This window comes from Macaca mulatta, chromosome 1, assembly GCF_049350105.2.
Source record: "Macaca mulatta isolate MMU2019108-1 chromosome 1, T2T-MMU8v2.0, whole genome shotgun sequence".
Lineage (NCBI taxonomy): Eukaryota > Metazoa > Chordata > Mammalia > Primates > Cercopithecidae > Macaca > Macaca mulatta.
In genome coordinates this window covers 13642441-13660859 of record NC_133406.1, presented here as the reverse complement: position 1 = coordinate 13660859, position 18419 = coordinate 13642441, and the positions used below count along the sequence as shown (strand labels likewise).

Here is an 18419-nt window from a genome sequence, read left to right as displayed (position 1 = left end):
TAAGTAACCTTGAAACCTCTTGACCTTGTCACCTTGTCCCTAGACAGCAGAGTGATTTTCAGTTTTTTTCCTTTCAACCTAAACTGAAGAGAATGCTTTGAACAGAACTTTGTGTGTCGGTATTCTGCCCACTCACCTTTTATTTCAGTGCTTCTGTTTCCAAGCAATGATAGGAGTTCTCTTTTCTGGTGAGAAATAAATCTTAAAATGTGACTTTTCTTCAGCACTAGGGAGCAGAATCTAGCTTTAATACTTAGCATCAGAGAGGATATGTCTGTGATAATGGACATCTTAGGAAACGGATGGTTGACAATTTAAGAAATAAAGCCCTAGAAATAAAGGATAAGTGTTGGAAAGAAAGGATAAATATTTGAGGTGACGAATACCCCATTCACCCTGATGTGATTGTTACACATGGTGTGCCTGTATCAAAATATTGTGTATACCCACAAAAATGAAAAATTAAACTAAAAAAAGAAAGCCCTTGATTTATTCATCTTTTGTGTGTCATAAGCCTGTTGTAAAGCATTTTGAGGATCTTGGCTGAGCAATAATGGATTGGTATAAAATACTCCCTTGGTATGGTGTAATGTGTTAGAAGTTTTTTTTTTTTTTTAAATCAGGAAATGTAATGATAGTATGTGGGCAGAGCGTATCTCTGTTCAAAAAGGTGGTCTCTCTGCTTCATTTTTGGAAGACTTTCTTGAATCAGAGCAAAATCATAATTGTGTCAACGCAAAAGCAGTCGAGGTGAATATTAAATTCAGCTGATGAGAGAAGCAAACAAAAAGAGCAGTCTACAGCAAGGTGCTTATCTACTGCACTGTTTTATTCACGGGAAAACAAACTCACTGGGTCACCTCTTTAGATGTTACAGCACTAAGCACTGCAGGAAAGCTGAGTTCTCCTCTCATGATGAACAGCTAGTTATGCAACCTTGCTGAACACTAAACATTCCTGAAACAGGGTATCAAGGTCAACAACATTTATTAGGAACTCCCCAGAAACCTGGCCTTTTCCAGTAGCTTGTATCCAAAGCTCCAACAAGAAAGAAGCTTACTATGGAAGTCTGGGAGTCTGTTGGGGACCCTTTACCTTTGTGTAGTATTGCCAGATTCAGCAAACAAAAATACCAAATGCATAGTGAACTTTGGATTTCAGATAAACAGCAGTTATTTTTTTTTTCTTTCTTCTTTTTTTTTTTTTTTTGGTGTGAGACATGCATGGGGGCATACTTAAAAATGATTTGCTGTTTATCTGATATACAAGCTTAACTGAGCATCTTCGATTTTATCTGGTAATCCTGATGGGGACATAGGACAGAGTGAATCTTGATAACTGGGTTTTACGAGCACATCCTGTTTCCACAAGGGCCATGGGTCAGGATGATGATTTTGCCAGCAGCGTGTGTAATTGGTGGGCAGAATGAGGAAGGAACCTGAACAGGCCAAATGCTTCCAAGAGAAACGTTTTTGGACACCCCTCCCTGTGTTCTTCTCCTCACCAACATTTTTCTCTTTAGACATGGTTTAGAATTTCAGTGTTTGGATACAGTTTCTTAATATGTTAATCTAGAATCTCAGTGGAGTCCATGTAAATTATTATAGTTTACCTCTTGGAGATTTGTTGTTATTGATGGGCACCCATTCAGCTAGGATTTTTCATTATTTGTTGAGGCTGTTTTGTTTTCTGAGAAACCTGCTGGAAATGTCCCAGAAAATATTGATCTTTAGTGTTAGTCTTTGATCTGTAAAGGGCATAGCATCCGTTTTGCAACTACCTAACACCATTCCTAACTCTCCTATCATCTGCCTGCAACTCAACTCAACAGTAATAAAGAGCTCTTCATGACTTCTTGTTTTTTACCATGGTTTTAAAACTTGTTTATTACTACTGTTTCAAAAAGTGTAGATTTAGGGCCTGGCACCGTGGCTCAAGCCTGTAATCCCAGCACTTTGGGAAGCTGAAGTGGGTGGAGCACTTGAGGTCAGGAGTTCGAGACCAGCCTGTCCAACATGACGAAACCCCGTCTCTACTAAAAATGCAAAAATTAGCCAGGTGTGGTGGCGGGCACCTGTAATTCCAGCTACTTGGGAGGCTGAGGCACGAGAATCGCTTGAACCCAGGAGACAGAGGTTGCAGTGAGCTGAGATCATGCCACTGCACTCCAGCCTGGGTGACAGAGAGAGACTCCATCTCAAATAAAAATAAAAAAATAAATAAATAAATAAAAAGTGTAAATTTAGGACAGAAATGCAAACCATGGTATTTTTGTTTTGCATTATTTTCTCATTTATCATTATTATAAATATATTAGTTGAGCTCTTACACTTTGTCACTGAAATCAAATAATGTTTTAAAATACATTTTTCTATTTCTAGTTCCACCACCCCTATGTTACTCCTCTAAGGAAAACCAATACTATTTCATACATTTTATTTCAGTATGAAATTCAATTTCTAAAATTTCAGATCTCACTATTTCATAAAACAAAATCTATTTTATTAATGAGACTCTAGAAACAGTTTATTAGATACAAAACTTATTCGTACACATTTTCATAAATTAAGGTATATAAGCAAACAAATCCAAATTGTCTGGAGCTATTTTTCTAACACCTAGTAACGTGCCTGAGGATTTATTTCACCTTCTTTCACATAAAGTGTTTAACATTAATAATTAATAGTTAGTAAACACAAGATCTATTTGTATGTTGCCATACTAGAAAATTAAAGGAGGCCGGGCACAGTGGCTTAAGCCTATAATCCCAGTACTATGGGAGGCCTACGGGGAAGGATCACTTGGGCCAGGAGTTTGAGACCAGCCTGGTCAACATAGTGAGACCCCATCTCTACCAAAAATGTAAATAAAAAAAGGAGATTACCTAGAAGTGATCTTTGTAATTTCCTTCAGAAAGCGCCTCTGTTTAAACCATAAAACCTTATTGAAAATGTTACAGCTTTCATAAATGTTTAATTTTCAGTGGCACTGCTTTTGCTCTGCTATTTTTTGTTTTCTATGTAGGATCCTGTTTGATGCCTCTGGCAGGACAAAAGCACAGCTCCTTTTTTTGTTTTTTTCATCAAACTCCTACTCATCCTTAAAGACCCAGCTCAGATTCCACATCTTTTCAGAATATACTCAAGATCGGGCCGGGCGCGGTGGCTCAAGCCTGTAATCCCAGCACTTTGGGAGGCCGAGACGGGCGGATCACGAGGTCAGGAGATCGAGACCATCCTGGCTAATATGGTGAAACCCCGTCTCTACTAAAAATACAAAAAACTAGCCGGGCGAGGTGGCGGGCGCCTGTAGTCCCAGCTACTCGGGAGGCTGAGGCAGGAGAATGGCGTAAACCCGGGAGGCGGAGCTTGCAGTGAGCTGAGATCCGGCCACTGCACTCCAGCCTGGGCGACAAAGCGAGACTCCGTCTCAAAAAAAAAAAAAAAAAAAAAAAGAATATACTCAAGATCAGGGACTTTTTTTGTGCTGTGGATCCTTTTGGCAGGCATAAAATAATACTTTTAAAAGCAGGAAATAAATATATTACAAAGAAAATCAGTTATGTTGAAATATAGTAATCAAAATTTTTTTAAAAATTGATGTATACATAGAATATGCATGGGAAAATTGCTATAGTAATATATTAAGTATTTTTTATTATTAATCTTTTTTTTTTTTTTTTTTTTTTTTTTTTTTTGAGACGGAGTCTCGCTCTGTTGCCCAGGCTGGAGTGCAGTGGCCGGATCTCAGCTCACTGCAAGCTCCGCCTCCCGGGTTTAGCCATTCTCCTGCCTCAGCCTCCCGAGTAGCTGGGACTACAGGCGCCCGCCACCTCGCCCGGCTAGTTTTTTTGTATTTTTAGTAGAGACGGGGTTTCACCATGTTAGCCAGGATGGTCTCGATCTCCTGACCTCGTGATCCGCCCGTCTCGGCCTCCCAAAGTGCTGGGATTACAGGCTTGAGCCACCGCGCCCGGCCCTTATTATTAATCTTTATTAAATAATATTAAATGATAAGATCTACCAGTGGGTCTAATAACTACTGAATTTTGAAGCAATCATGAGAATAAGTGATCTTTTAAAAAAATATCTGCCACAAGTGTAAATAGGAAAATATCTTTGATTTCCATTGGTGACAAAATGCTATAAATCTTACTCTAGTTTGTTGCCTGAATTTATGAGTAAAAATAATGTTGAATTTTGATAAGAAGTTAGTGAAAATAGCAATCCACCTTCCTCATCTGTCTCAGTTAGCTATTGCTGCATACCGTACATCTTGGAAGATTTTGCTCACAGATTTTAAAATAATCATTTGTTTTGTTTCTCCCCACTTTTCTGTGACTTGAAGGAGTTCAGGTGTGGTTGTCTCTGCTGTGCAGATGTGGCCTTGTTTATCCAGATGGCAAATTCTATGGTGGGGGATGCTAAGATCTTGCTCTTTACCTCACCTAGGCCAGGCCACACTGTCCTTTGAGCCCATGTTAGCATATGGCAGAGGATGTCCCTTGCCTTCCCCTGAACTTAGCCTTGTCCTGTTCATGGAGGTGAAACTGCTGGGCCTGGGTGGCTAGATGGACACATCTAAGCTTGCCCAACGTGGCATCCGTTTTTTGGTGGGGAGGGGTAGGTGTGGTATATTGTCACCAAAGATGGCTGCCGGTAATGCTTCCCATCCTTATTCATGCATGCTGCTTCTCCCATGAAGAGGCAGAGTGTAATTCCTCTTTCTCTGAGTCTAGGCTAGCCCATGACATGCTCTGGTAAGTAAGTGCAATGATGTTGTATCAGTAGTTCTGGGATTAGCCTTTAAGAGGCCTTGCAGTTTCTGTTTTCACTCTCTTGGAAGCCAGTCATCATCTGAGCTAAGTCTAACCCTGTTGGGAACAGGGGTCCAGCCAGACTGTCGCCATTCCAGCTACCTCCACTCAGGTGCCGAAATCTGAGTTGAGCCATCTTGGATGGTTCAGCCTCAGCCAGCTCCCAACTGAATGCAGTCACGTGGGTGACCACAGCTGACAACACATGAATCAGAACAACAAAGCTCAGCAAAGCTGACCCAGAGAACTGTACCGAGTATCACCTTAACGTTTTAAGCCACTGTGCTTTGGGGAGTTTTTATGCAGCAATAGGTAACTGAAACAGGTAACAACTTTATACCTGAGATTTATGTGACTTTTTCTTGTATATATTGATATTTTCTGCTAGTAAATTGTACATACTTCATATGATGAAATTATGTCATTATGATGGTATGGATAGGTCGGGAGCTTGTCTGAACAAGTTTGAGAGCCATTGGCTAGGTTTAGAGAGTATGACGTTTGACTTATCTCAGTATTTCAAAATATGTGGGGTTTTGTTTGTTTGTTTGTTTGTTTGTTTTTAGACGTAGTTTCACTCTTGTTGCCCAGGCTGGAGTGCAGTGGCGTGATCTCAGCTCACCACAACCTCCGCCTCCCGGGTTCAAGTGATTCTCCTGCCTCAGCGTCCCGAGTAACTGGGATTACAGGCACCTGCTAGCATGCCGGGCTAATTTTTTGCGTTTTTAGTAGAGATGGGGTTTCAACATGAGGGCCAGGCCGGTCTCGAACTCCTGACCTCAAGTGATTCACCTGCCTCGGCCTCCCAAAGTGCTGGGATTACAGGCGTGAGTTTTTTTTGTTTTTTTTTTTGAGACAGGGTCTCACTGTGTTCCCCAGACCAGAGTGGCGTGGTGCAATCCTAGCTCACTGGAACTGTGAACTCCTAGACTCAAATGATCTTCTTGCCTCAGCCTCCTGAGTAGCTGGGACTATAGGTGCACACCACCATGCCTGGCTAATGTTTAAATTTTTTTTGTAGAGAAGGGGTCTCGCTCTGTTGTCCAGGCTGGTCTCAAACTCCTGGTCTCAAGGGATCCTCCAGCCTCGGCTTCCTGAAGTGAGCTGCCACACCTGGCCAGTTTATTTTCAGTACTATTATATCAGATGCAGTAACTATACATAAAGGGCAGTTAGTGCTTGTGCCAGGCAATAAAGTAGATGGCTTATTTAATCTTTATAAATAAGCTCTTTTGAGAGGGCTTTATAGATGAGGTAATTTAGGTTGAGGTGTAAATTCAGCTGCCTGAGGTCACATAGCTAGTAAGTAATCAGCCAGGAGTTGAACCCTGGTTTGTGTTTGTATTGCCTCCATCCCTGTTCCCCCATCCCCACCCCTGGTTTTAAGAACATATATGTTAACTAGGATTTTTTTTAGGAGAAAGCAAGTTTATTAAGAAAGTAAAAGGGCCAGGCGCGGTGGCTTACTTGTACTTCCAGCACTTTGGGAAGCCAAGGCAAGTAGATAACCTGAGGTTAAGAGTTCGAGACCGGCCAGGCCAACATGGTGAGACCTTTTCTCTACCTTTTCTTTGTATTTATAAAAATACAAAAATTAGCCAGGCGTGGTGTTGCACGCCTGTAATCCCAGCTACTCAGGAGGCTGAGGCAGGAGAAATGCTTCAACCCGGGAGGCTGAGGTTGCAGTGAGCCAAGATCACACCACTGCACTCCAGCCTGGGCAACAGAGTGAGACTCCGTCTCCAAAATAATAATAATAATAATAATAATAATAATAATAATAATAAAGGAATAACGAATGGCTACTCCATAGGCAGAACAGTCCTGAGGACTACTGGGTGCCCATTTCTATGGTTATTTCTTGATGATATGCTAAACAAGGGATGGATTATTCATGCCTCACCTTTTAAGACCAAGTAGGGTAACTTCTTGATGTTGCCATGGCATTTGTAAACTGTCATGGCGCTGGTGGGAGTGTAGCAGTGAGGATGACCAGAGGTCACTGTAATCTCCGTCTTGGTTTTGGTGGGTTTTAGCTGGCTTCTTTACTGCATGCTGTTTCATCAGCAAGGTCTTTAATGACCTGTATCTTGTACCGACCTCCTATCTCATCCTGAGACTTAGAATGCCTAACAAACTGGAATGCAGCCTGGTAGGTCTCAGCCTTATTTTAACCAGCACCTATTCAAGATGGAGTTGCTCTGGTTCAGACATCTCTGACATATTTCCCCCCTTCCTTTTATAAGAAAACCCTAATCCTAAGGGTTGCAGAGGGATGAAGATTCACCTTCTGTAACTTCTTTATGCTGAACAGGGGTGATGATGTCCCTGCCTAACTGTTGGGTCTCTTGCATTCAGGGTAGAGAGGAGCTCAGTTCAAAAGCGTTGGTATGGCAAAGGCCATTCTTAACTCTTGAGTTCCGACAAAAGGTGATATCTGGAAGATTACTAAGTGTTCAGTTTAAGAAAACATTTAGTAAGCTTATCCTGCATTCCTACACAAAGAGTATAATCACAGCAATATATTTCACAACAGCAAAATGAAAAAAGTAAAATTATCCCAAGTAAACTAAATTAGAAGGTTTTCCATGAACTGCGCAGTTGTTGAAATCAAGCTAATAAGTAGTCACTAGCCAATTCCAATATGTGCCCAGAATTAGAATAACATTACCCATCTCTCTTGTTTCTTCTGAGCAGCAGCCAGAGATCACTGGTTGGTTCACAGGAATAGGTGGGATCATTCTTTTGTGTTCCATAGGCCTGTGGGACACAGGTCAGGAACTGTGTAGACAAGGAATGAGGCCAGTTTTCCCAAGGGGCTTTTATTGACTCTATAAGCCAAGTTTGATTCCTTAAAGGAACACATGCCATTCCAGTTAAAACCTTGGTAAAATAACCAGTTTCTCCAATTGTGTCCCAAGGTCACCCAGTCAGTGCTGCAGTCTTATTTCCTTTGGGCTGGGGGGCGGGTCTCCTCAGTATTATCCTTTCTGTGGTTCGCCAGAGAGATGTTACCGGAAAGGGGCCTGATCCAGACCCCAAGAGAGGGTTCTAGAATCTTGCAAAGGAAAGAATTTGAGGGGAATCCATAAAGTGAAAGCAAATTTATTAAGAAAGTAAAGGAATAAAGAATGGCTACTCCATAGGCAGAGCAGCCAGTAAACTAGGCTTTTAACTTAAGAAATATGTTTAACTTACAGAAACAAACCACTGATGTGTGTGTATAAGCCATGAGAGAACTATGGGACTTAATTTTGCTACAAAAGAGATTTTAATTTCCTGCATAATCAGCTTCCCCCTGTTCCACGGAATTAATTTCATCAACATACAAGGTGGATATTTTCTCCTGTCTTAAACAGTCTCCCTTCTTTGACCCCTGTGCCCCTTCAGGACAACGGTAGGCTGTGCTCAGTTGCCTCCCAGTCTTTGGAACTCACCCCCACTGGGCTTTGCCCTATTGCCCCACCCAGACTGCTTGTAGGAAAGGTTATGTTCATGTTGCTGGATTCAGTGGCCAGGCCTCAGCTGTTACCTTACCTGACCTGTTTTTAGCAGTGGACATGGTTGTTGACTTTCTTCATTGGCTTCCAGGACACCACACTCTCCGAGTTTCCCTTCCCCTCCCCTCCCCTCCTCGAGTTTCTATCTATTGCTCAGGCTAGAGTGCAATGATGTGATCTTGGCTCATTGCAACCTTCACCTCCCGGCTCAAGTGATTCTCTTGCCTCATACTTCCAAGTAGCGAAACTCCAGTCACCAGCAACCACGCCCGGCTAATTTTTGTATTTTTAATAGAGACAGGGTTTCACCATGTTGACCAGGGTGGTCTCAAACTCCTGACTTTAGGTGATCTGCCCGCCTCAGCCTCCCAAAATGCTAGAATTATAGGGGTGAGCCACCGCACCTGGCCCACACTCTCTGTTTCTAACTCCCTCCCGGCCACTTCTTCCCAGGTGGGGATTGGTTTTAAGTTTTTCGGATCACAAGTTCCTTTTAGAGTCTGGTCATCACTGTGAACCCACATCCTAGAAAAAACTGTATGTATGTCTATGTTAACAAAATTTATCACAAATACTAGTTTTCATCCTTTTCAATTATGGTGACTTTTTTTATTTTTATTTTTTGAGATGGAGTTTTGCTCTTGTTGCCCAGGCTGGAGTGCAATGGCGTGATCTTGGCATATTGCAACCTCCACCTCCCGGGTTCAAGCGATTGTCCTGCCTCAGCCTCTCGAGTAGCTGGGATTACAGGCATGCGCCACCACGCTTGGCTAATTTTGTATTTTTAGTAGAGATAGAGTTTCTCCTTGTTGGTCAGGCTGGTCTTGAACTCTCGACCTCAGGTGATCTGCCCTTTTCAGCCTCCCAAATTACTGGGATTATAGGCATGAGACACCGTGCCTGGCCAAAATTATGGTGACTTCTAAGAACGTCTGATTTCTTTCTTCAAGAGTTAATGGTTGTCTCCTGAGCAACATAGTGAGATGTTGTCTCTTAAAGAAAATACAAAAAATGTTAGCTGGACATGGTTGCTTATGCCTATTGTCCTAGCTACATGGGAGGCTGAAGAGGGAGTATTGCCTGAGCCCTGGAAATTGGAGGCTGCAGTTAGTTATGGTTGCGTCACCGCACTCTAGCCTAGGTGACAGAGTGAGACCCACTTTCTTTAAAAAAAAATAAAAAACAAAATTAGGTCAGGCCTGGTGGCTCACACCTGTAATGCCAGCACTTTGGGAGGTCAAGGCTGGAGAATCACTTAAGGTCAGAAGTTCAAGACCAGCCTGGCCAACATGGTGAAACCCTGTCGCTACTAAAAATACAAAAATTAGGCTGGGCATATTGGCACATGCCTGTAGTCCCAGCTAATTGGGAGGCTGAGGCGGGAGAGTAGATTGAACCCAGGAGGCAGAGGTTGCAGTGAGTCAAGATTGCGTCCTTGCATTCCAGTCTGGGCAATAGAGTGAGATTCTGTCTCAAAAAAAAAAAAAAAAGTAATGATTATAAGCTGAAATAGTGTTTGGTTTTTTTTGTTTATTTGTTTGGTTTTTTTTGAGACGGAGTCTCACTCTGTTGCCCAGGCTAGAGTGCAGTGGTGCAATCTCGGCTCATTGCAAGCTCTGCCTCCCAGGTTCACACCATTCTCCTGCCTCAGCCTCCTGAGCAGCTGGGACTACAGGCACCCGCCACCATGCCCGACTAATTTTTTGTATTTTTTAGTAGAGACGGGGTTTCACCTTGTTAGCCAGGATGGTCTCAATCTCCTGACCTCGTGATTCGCCTGCCTCGGCCTCCCAAAGTGCTGGGATTACAGTTGTGAGCCACTGTACCTGGCCTGAAATAGTGTTTATAATACAATTTTGAGCAATTTATAGAGTTCCCTGTTTCTTCTTCTTTTTTTTAAGTGACAAAGTCTTGCTCTGTTACCAAAAAAAATAAATAAATAAAAAATAAATAAATAAATAAAAGATTTTGTATATAATCCACCTATAATTTTTTTAGATAGAGTCTCGCTCTGTCACCCAGGCTGGAGTGCAGTGGCATGATCTTGGCTCACTGCGACCTCCACTTCCCGGGTTCAAACAATTCTCCTGCCTTAGCCTCCCGAGTAGCTGGGACTACAGGTGTGCACCACCATGCCGAGCTAATTTTTGTATTTTTAGTAGAGATGAGGGTTTCGCCATGTTGGCCAGGCTGGTCTTGAACTCCTGACCTCAGGTGATCCACCCGCCTTGGGCTCCCAAAGTGCTGGGATTACAGTCGTGAGCCACCATGCCTGGCCACTCCCATGGATTGAATGGTTCTGTTTTTTCTACTGTGAATTATCAGTTTCATATTACTTGTTAGTTTATCTAGAGGGATTTAACATGCTTGCATAAAATCATAACCCTTTATGGTCAATCATACTGATTATATATTATTTAGTATGTGATATTCTCTTTTATGCTAATTTTGATTTTTTAGCATATATAAATTTTTGGAGACCTTCAGAACATTGCATTTGTGGCCTTTCTTGGTGGGTAATATTTTGTGTTTCATTCGCTGTTCCTTACCAGGCACCCAACAGGAGGATCCTTTGTTCGTCCGAATAAGGTAAATTTTGGAACAGACTTTCTTACTGCAATTAAGAACCGCTATGTGTTAGAAGATGGACCAGAGGAAGATAGAAAAGAACAAATTGTTACACTTGGAAATAAACCTGTGGAGACTGTTGGTTTTGACTCTCTTATGAAACAGCAAAGGTAAGTGGAGTTTTTAATGGCAGAGCTGACTTTTATGGTTTTATTAAGGTTCAGAATTTAAATACCCATGACTCTACATGGACGCTCACGAATTTGCTTCTAAATTGGTTTATGGTTCCACAGAAACTGAATAAAAATTTGAGGAATCCAAGGATTATTTAGGGAAATTAAAATTCTTATGTTAGCACAGGATTGGTAGATTTATCCAGTTTGCAATTGAAACATTTATTGGCCCATGATTAATATTCACATCATATTATCTCGTGTTGACTAAGTAACTAAGGCTGACATTTGGGTTCTTTTCTATTTCATGGTGATGGTAAGTTGGGAATGGAAACAGCAGTCTGAATTGTTCCCTATGCCACAGAGGGTGCTGGTGCCATCTATTAATAGTAGGGAGTAGTTCCCACCTCTGGCTGCACATCTTCATCCCCCGGGGAGCTGTGAAACATGCGGCATCTTTGGTCCCATCCCAGCTCTGCTGAATCACAATTTTGCGATATGGGCTCTAAATAATGCATTTTATTGTATTGTATTGTATTTTTGTTTTTATACAGACAGGATCTTGCTATGTTGCCCAGGCTGGTCTTCAACTCTTGGGCTCAAGCAATCCTTGGCTTCCCAAAGCACTGGGATTACAGGCGTGAGTCACTGCACCCGGCCTTAAAATAATGCACTTTAAAACTGCTGTACGAGAACATTCTCTTTTCTCTGAAACTGTATATTGTGACTTTGCACAAGGAGGCTTACTAGTCATTCCAGTGAACTGCTTGAATCAAAGAGAGAGAAAGTTAATATTTACACAAAACCAGTCATGGCTGCACAAGAACTGGCCAGGCCTTGCAGCTTACTACTGTGGTGAGTGACTTGGACGAGGCAGCTGGGTAAGGACCCCTGGTGGCCACTGTGAGAATCAATTTGTGGCCACTTGGAAGCCTGCAGTATATTCCCTTTCAGTCTCTAAAAGAATTAAGCTATAGTTCTGTCCAAAGTAAATTTCTTTACTATCTTTTGTTATTATTGTTATTAATAAAAGTGCACATGGGAACAATATTGAAAATAAATACATTTCTTGGTACATCTACTCTTTAGCATACATGGCCCCCATTAAAAAAAACTCAGAATAAATCAAGAGTTTTAGAAAAAGGAACAAATGGACTGTTCTTTATAAAACAAAATACCTTGATTGTTGAGAATTTAGCAATTACAAATTGAACACAAAAGTATGACTAATGCCACCACTTGGATATAAGTATCATAAATGGGCTGGGTGCGGTGGCTCATGCTTGTAATCTTAGTACTTTTGGAGGCCGAGGCAGGCGGATTCACATCTACCTCTTAAGGCCAGGAATTTGAGACTAGCCTGGCCAACATGGTGAAACCCTGTCTCTACTAAAAATACAAACAATTAACCAGATGTGGTGGTATGTGCCTGTAATTCCAGCTACTTGGGAGGCTGAGGCAGGAGAATCGCTTGAACCTGGAAGGTGGACGTTGCAGTGAACCGAGATCGTGCAGCTGCATTCCAGCCTGGGTGGCAGAATGAGACTCTGTCTCAAAAAAAAAAAAAAAAAAAGACATAACTATCATGAACAGTTTTTACTGTTTACCCTACTGATTTACTTGGATTTAAAGAACTACATGCTTCATAGGGGTTAGAGTTCTTTGCCTTGTTCCCATTTAAAATATAAATAGCTTGGGCAACATGGCAAAACCCTGTATCTACAAAAAATAAATAAATAAATAAATAAATTAGCTGGGTGTAGTGGTGCGTGCCTGTAGTCCCAGCTATTTGGAAAGCTGAGGTGGGACGATCACCTGAACCCAGGAGGTCAAGGCTGCAGTGAGCCATGATTGCACCACTGCACTCCAGCCTAGGTGACATAGTGAGACCTTGTCTCAAACGACAAACCAACAAAAAACCCAAATATTCAAATATCTCTTACCCAAAAGAAGCATTTTTTTTTATTGGTTAATCTCTTTCAGAGAATATTGTGGGCTCTAAGAATATTAACAAATTGCAAATGGATTTTCATCCCCTAGTTTATGAACAACTATGTAACTCATGAATTTTTCTGTAAATGACCCTACTACTTGAGTATCATTGAATTTAATCATTAGCTAGTGTCTTTCTTGATTGAAAAGGTAAAATTTTAGAGATTCTGGAGCAATCTTGTATGTTGGCTAGAGATTAGTGAGTTCAGAAATTATGAGACAGCTTGGTGGAATGCAGCCAGTGTTGGAGTTAGGCTGGGTTCAGACACCAGCTAAGGCACTTTTGGCTCTGACAGAAGTTAGAGATAGCTACTTACTGTTTCTAAGCCTCAGTTTCCTCAATTACAACATAAAACCTAAGATATAAGTGCTGTTGTGAATAACAAATGAGATCCTGCAATTAATGGTAGCTTTAGGAGTTTTTTTTTTTTTTTTTTTTTTTTGAGACGGAGTCTCACGCTGTTGCCCAGGCTGGAGTGCAGTGGCGCGATCTCGGCTCACTGCAAGCTCCGCCTCCCGGGTTCCCGCCATTCTCCTGCCTCAGCCTCCTGAGTAGCTGGGACTACAGGCGCCCGCCACCGCGCCCGGCTAATTTTTTGTATTTTTAGTAGAGACGGGGTTTCACTGTGGTCTCGATCTCCTGACCTTGTGATCCGCCCGCCTCGGCCTCCCAAAGTGCTGGGATTACAGGCTTGAGCCACCGCGCCCGGCCCCAGGAGTTTTTTTTAGGAGTTGAAACCTCTACTTTAAGCCACTGTCTTATCTCCTCAATAAAATCCAGCTGACCAGCTTTGAGATCGTACCACTAAGAAAAGACTCAATAAAGGAATCAAAAACAAATTTAAAAAATTTGTTTGTATGTATGGTTTCTCTTGGAGATGGTTTTGGCTCTGGAGTGATGCTTGGATTGAGATCTGAGTCCTAGGCCGGGCGCGGTGGCTCACGCCTGTAATCCCAGCGCTTTGGGAGGCCGAGGCGGGCGGATCACAAGGTCAGGAGATCGAGACCACGGTGAAACCCCGTCTCTACTAAAAATACAAAAAATTAGCCGGGCGCGGTTGTGGGCGCCTGTAGTCCCAGCTACTCGGGAGGCTGAGGCAGGAGAATGGCGTGAACCCGGGAGGCGGAGCTTGCAGTGAGCCGAGATCGCGCCACTGCACTCCAGCCTGGGCGACAGAGCGAGACTCCGTCTCAAAAAAAAAAAAAAAAAAAAAAAAAAAAAAAAAGAGATCTGAGTCCTCACCCTTAGTGCCAAGTTGTCCTGGCAAGGCAGGCTATTTTAAATTTTAGGGGGAAGGAGCGACATCTGTCGGACACAGTGCAAACTGCAGTTTGAAGTAGTTGGCTGTTTCTGAGATTCCTGTCGTTCTTTTCAATGATGTCATAAGCCTACAAAGCTGGCTTTTGGGCGATTGCTGCGATAAAACACAAGTATTTATGTACATTTATCATGCATCAATAGAAATATTTGTTTTATAAAAAAGCAAGTATCTCTTAAATCAGTGTGGAACTGGAAATGGAGTTGGTGGCGTCCAGTCTGATTGCAGGGTTTGGGAAGTTGGGCAGTGCCCAGCAGACACTGAGTTGACAGGACATAAGTAATGATTAAGTTGTTTGGCCCTAACTACATACTTAATTGGAACTGTGAGGTATTTATTTTGGCCTAAGTACCATGAAAAAAATTACTGAAACCCTAAGGACCCTGTGGTCTGAGAAAGTTTGGGACCCTCTACCGTTGAATTCTGCTGCTGCCTTTTGTACCCTAGATTTTCTTTCCTTTTTTTTTTTGTTTTTGTGTGGTTTTTTTTTTTTTTTTTTGAGACAGAGTTTCGCTCTTGTTGCCCAGGCTGGAGTGCAATGGTGTGATCTCGGCTCACTGCAACCTCCACCCTCCCAGGTTCAAGCGATTCTCCTGTCTCAGCCTCCTGAGTAGCCGGGATTACAGGTGCCCACCACTATGCCAGGCTAATTTTTGGTATTTTTTTTTTTTTTTAGTAGAGACGGGGTCTCTCCATGTTGGCCAGGCTAGTCTCAAACCCCTGACCCCAGGTGACCCATCCACCTTGGCCTCCCAAAGTGCTAGGATTACAGGCGTGAGCCACCACGCCCGGCCACGTATTTGTTCGTTTGTGACTGGCTTATTTCACCTAGCATAACGCACTCAAGGTTCATCCACATTGTGGCATATGTCAGAATTTCCTTCTTTTGTTTTTTAAGTTTGCACAGTATTGCATTGTATATGCATGCCACATTTTGTTTATCCCTTCATTTGCTGATGGATACTTGGGTTCTTCCACCTCTTGACTACCAGGAATAATGCCGCTGTGAACTTGTGCATATACCGTGGCCTTTTAGAGATGTGAAGTCTGAGGCACAGAGGTGCTAATTCACTTCTCCAAAGCCAAAGGAGATGGTGGAATCGGGATTTGAACCCAGGTGGTCTGGTTCCAGATTCTGTGTTCTTAGACATTATATATGCGGATTCTTTTCATGAATAGAAAACACAAGATTCTCTCCACTTAACAGATGGCTGCCAGAAGTACCTGGTCATGCTGGAGCTGGGCACGCTTTCTAGGAAGTCCTTTAGGGAGGCTTTTACATGTGAGTGCAAGAAGCACTCCATAGCGTGTACTTCTGCATGGTTGGGAACAATCTAAATGTCAGCAGAAGAATATCTATGTTCCTTGTGGTCTGTTCATATAACAAACACTATCAGGTGTGAAGATGAATGTCCTGGAGCTCCATGTGTCACTGTAGTGAAATCTCACCACTGAACAATAGACTGTTGAGGAAAAAGTCAGCTGCAGAAGGCTCTGCGGAGTAGAATACCATTTATATCAAGTTTCAGAATATTAAAAAATGCTGTATTTGTTTAGGGATATGGAAATATATGGTAAAAATATTAAGAAATGGCCGGGCACGGTGGCTCAAGCCTGTAATCCCAGCACTTTGGGAGGCCGAGACGGGCGGATCACGAGGTCAGGAGATCGAGACCATCCTGGCTAACACGGTGAAACGCCGTCTCTACTAAAACATACAAAAAACTAGCCGGGCGAGGTGGCGGGCGCCTGTAGTCCCAGCTACGTGGGAGGCTGAGGCAGGAGAATGGCGTGAACCCGGGAGGCGGAGCTTGCAGTGAGCTGAGATCCAGCCACTGGACTCTAGCCTGGGTGACAAAGCGAGACTCCGTCTCAAAAAAAAAAAAAAAAAAAAAATTAAGAAATGCTTACGATTAAATAAACACCAAATGTAGTGTAAGTATAAGGTTACCCCGGGGAGGGCCGAGTGCAGTGGCTCACACCTGTAATCCTAGCACTTTGGGAGGCCGAGGTGGGTGGATCACTTGAGGTCAGGAGTTCGAGACCAGTCTGGCCAACATGGTGAAACCCTGTCTCTACTAAAAATGCAAAAATTAGCCGGGTGTGGTAGCAAGCGCCTGTAATCCCAGCTACTCGGGAGGCTGAGGCAGGAGAATCACCTGAACCTGGGAGGTGGAGGCTGCAGCGAGCCTAGATCGTGCCACTGCACTCCAGCCTGGGCAACACAGCGAGACTCCAGCTCAAAAAAAAAAAAAAAGGTTACCCCTGGGGAGTAGAGGGAGAATCGTGTTTGGAGAGGCCCCCAGAGGACTTCAGCTGCATTTGTAATATTTGTAGTGCTCTTTTTTTGATAATGTTTTATTTCTTAATTTGGGTGGTAGTTACTGGTATTTGTATATTATTTTTGGTACCCTTTTATATGTCTGAAATGTGTTTAATTTTTTAAAGGGCCAGTGGATAGCATACGTGCTTATGTATCCATGTGAACTCTGTTTTTCATGCAGTCAGCTGAGCAAGTTGCAAGAAGTTTCTCTGAGGAACTGTGCAGTAAGTTGTGCTGGTGAAAAAGGAGGAGTTGCCGAAGCATGTCCTAGTATCCTTTTCACCGAGAGCTTGTTACTGGAATCTGACTTTGGATTTGATGCCTGTGCCAGAGACTGCTAATTGCCTACCCATTGTCCATTCTTCGCAACTTCCTTCCTAATGCAGTTCAGTTTTGCTTGGTGTAGTTGGGGCCCAGATATATTATTTACCTTCCCAGACGCCTTTGCTTGCAAGTTTGCCAGCATGACTTCCCCTAGTTGAGGTGGAAGTTTCTGGACCGGGCTCCTTGAAAGGAGGCACACTTGGCAGGGTGCAGTGGCTCACGCCTGTAATCCTAGCACTTTGGGAGGCTGAGGCAGGTGGATCACAAGGTCAGGAGATCAAGACCATCCTGGCCAAGATAGTGAAACCCGTCTCTACTAAAAATACAAAAATTAGCCGGGTATGGTGGCATGTGCCTGTAGTCCCAGCCACTCAGGAGGCTGAGGCAGGAGAATTGCTTGAACCCGGTAGGCAGAGGTTGCAGCGAGCTAAGATCGCGCCAGTGCACTCAGCCTGACGACAGAGCAAGACTTCGTCTCAAAAAAGAAAGGGGGCACACTTAGTTGGCCTCTGCCTTTTGCCTGTTGCTTTTCCCCTTCCCCCTGCCTTGAGCGGATGGAATGCCCAGGGCTTTGGCAGCTGTCTTACAAGTGTGAAGAAAGCCATCTGGTACACATTGGGAGAGCAGAGGAGAGGGAACCTGGGCCGCTGACAGTGTACCGGGAACCCAAGACGAATCTGCTTCAGCCCTGGTCTGTTTTCTCATGCATTTCTTTTTTTTTTTTTTTTGAGATGGAACCTTGCTCTGTTGCCCAGGCTGGAGTGCTGTGGCGTGATCTCAGCTCACTGTAACTTCTTCCTCCCAGGATCAAGCGATTCCTCTGCCCCAGCCTCCCGAGTAGCTGGGATTACAGGTGCCTGCTACCACATCTGGCTAATTTTTGTATTTTTAGTAGAGATGGGGTTTCGCCACATTGGCGAGGCTGGTCACGAACTCCCGACCTCAGGTGATTCGCCCGCCTCGGCCTCCCAAAGTGCTGAGATTATAGGCGTGAGCCACACACCTGGCCTCATGCAGTTATTTTTAGTGGGAAAGACTCTGGTTCTGGTTTCATGCAGCTGAATGCGCTTTGTTATAATACTCCAAAAGAGGCTCTTTATGAAGTTTGGAATCTCTTTTCTCTACCTTCTCTTATTAGTGTTATTTTTGTCATATATTGCTTTTTTGCCCATAAGCAAAAATGTTGGAGGTGAGTTAAAAGAAAATTTCGAGGATGGGCATGGTGGCTCATGCCGGTAATCTCAACACTTTGGGAGGCTGAGACTGGAGGACTGCTTGAGGCCAGGAGTTTGAGACCAGCCTTGGGAACATTGCGAGACCTTGTCTCTATAAAAAATTAAACAAAACAAACAAAACAGAGTGTAGTGGCATGTGCCTGTCATCTCAGCTACTCAGGAGGCTGAG

General features: G+C 43.2%; 1 protein-coding gene across 15 annotated transcripts in view; it reads left to right on the top strand.

Moving 5' to 3' along the window:
* The window catches only part of TBCE (tubulin folding cofactor E), an 83322-nt gene that overhangs the window by 38623 nt on the left and 26280 nt on the right, over window positions 1-18419 (top strand). For 9 of the 15 annotated variants that reach the window (XR_003727395.2, XR_013413804.1, XR_013413806.1 and 6 more), the window contains 2 exon segments: window positions 10869-11054; window positions 16873-16961. Coding sequence is in view for 12 of the 15 variants with exons in the window: in XM_015126572.3 (XP_014982058.2) it covers window positions 10869-11054; window positions 16873-16961 (275 nt within the window). In the remaining 3 variants the exon portion in view is untranslated. 15 annotated transcript variants of the gene reach the window in all.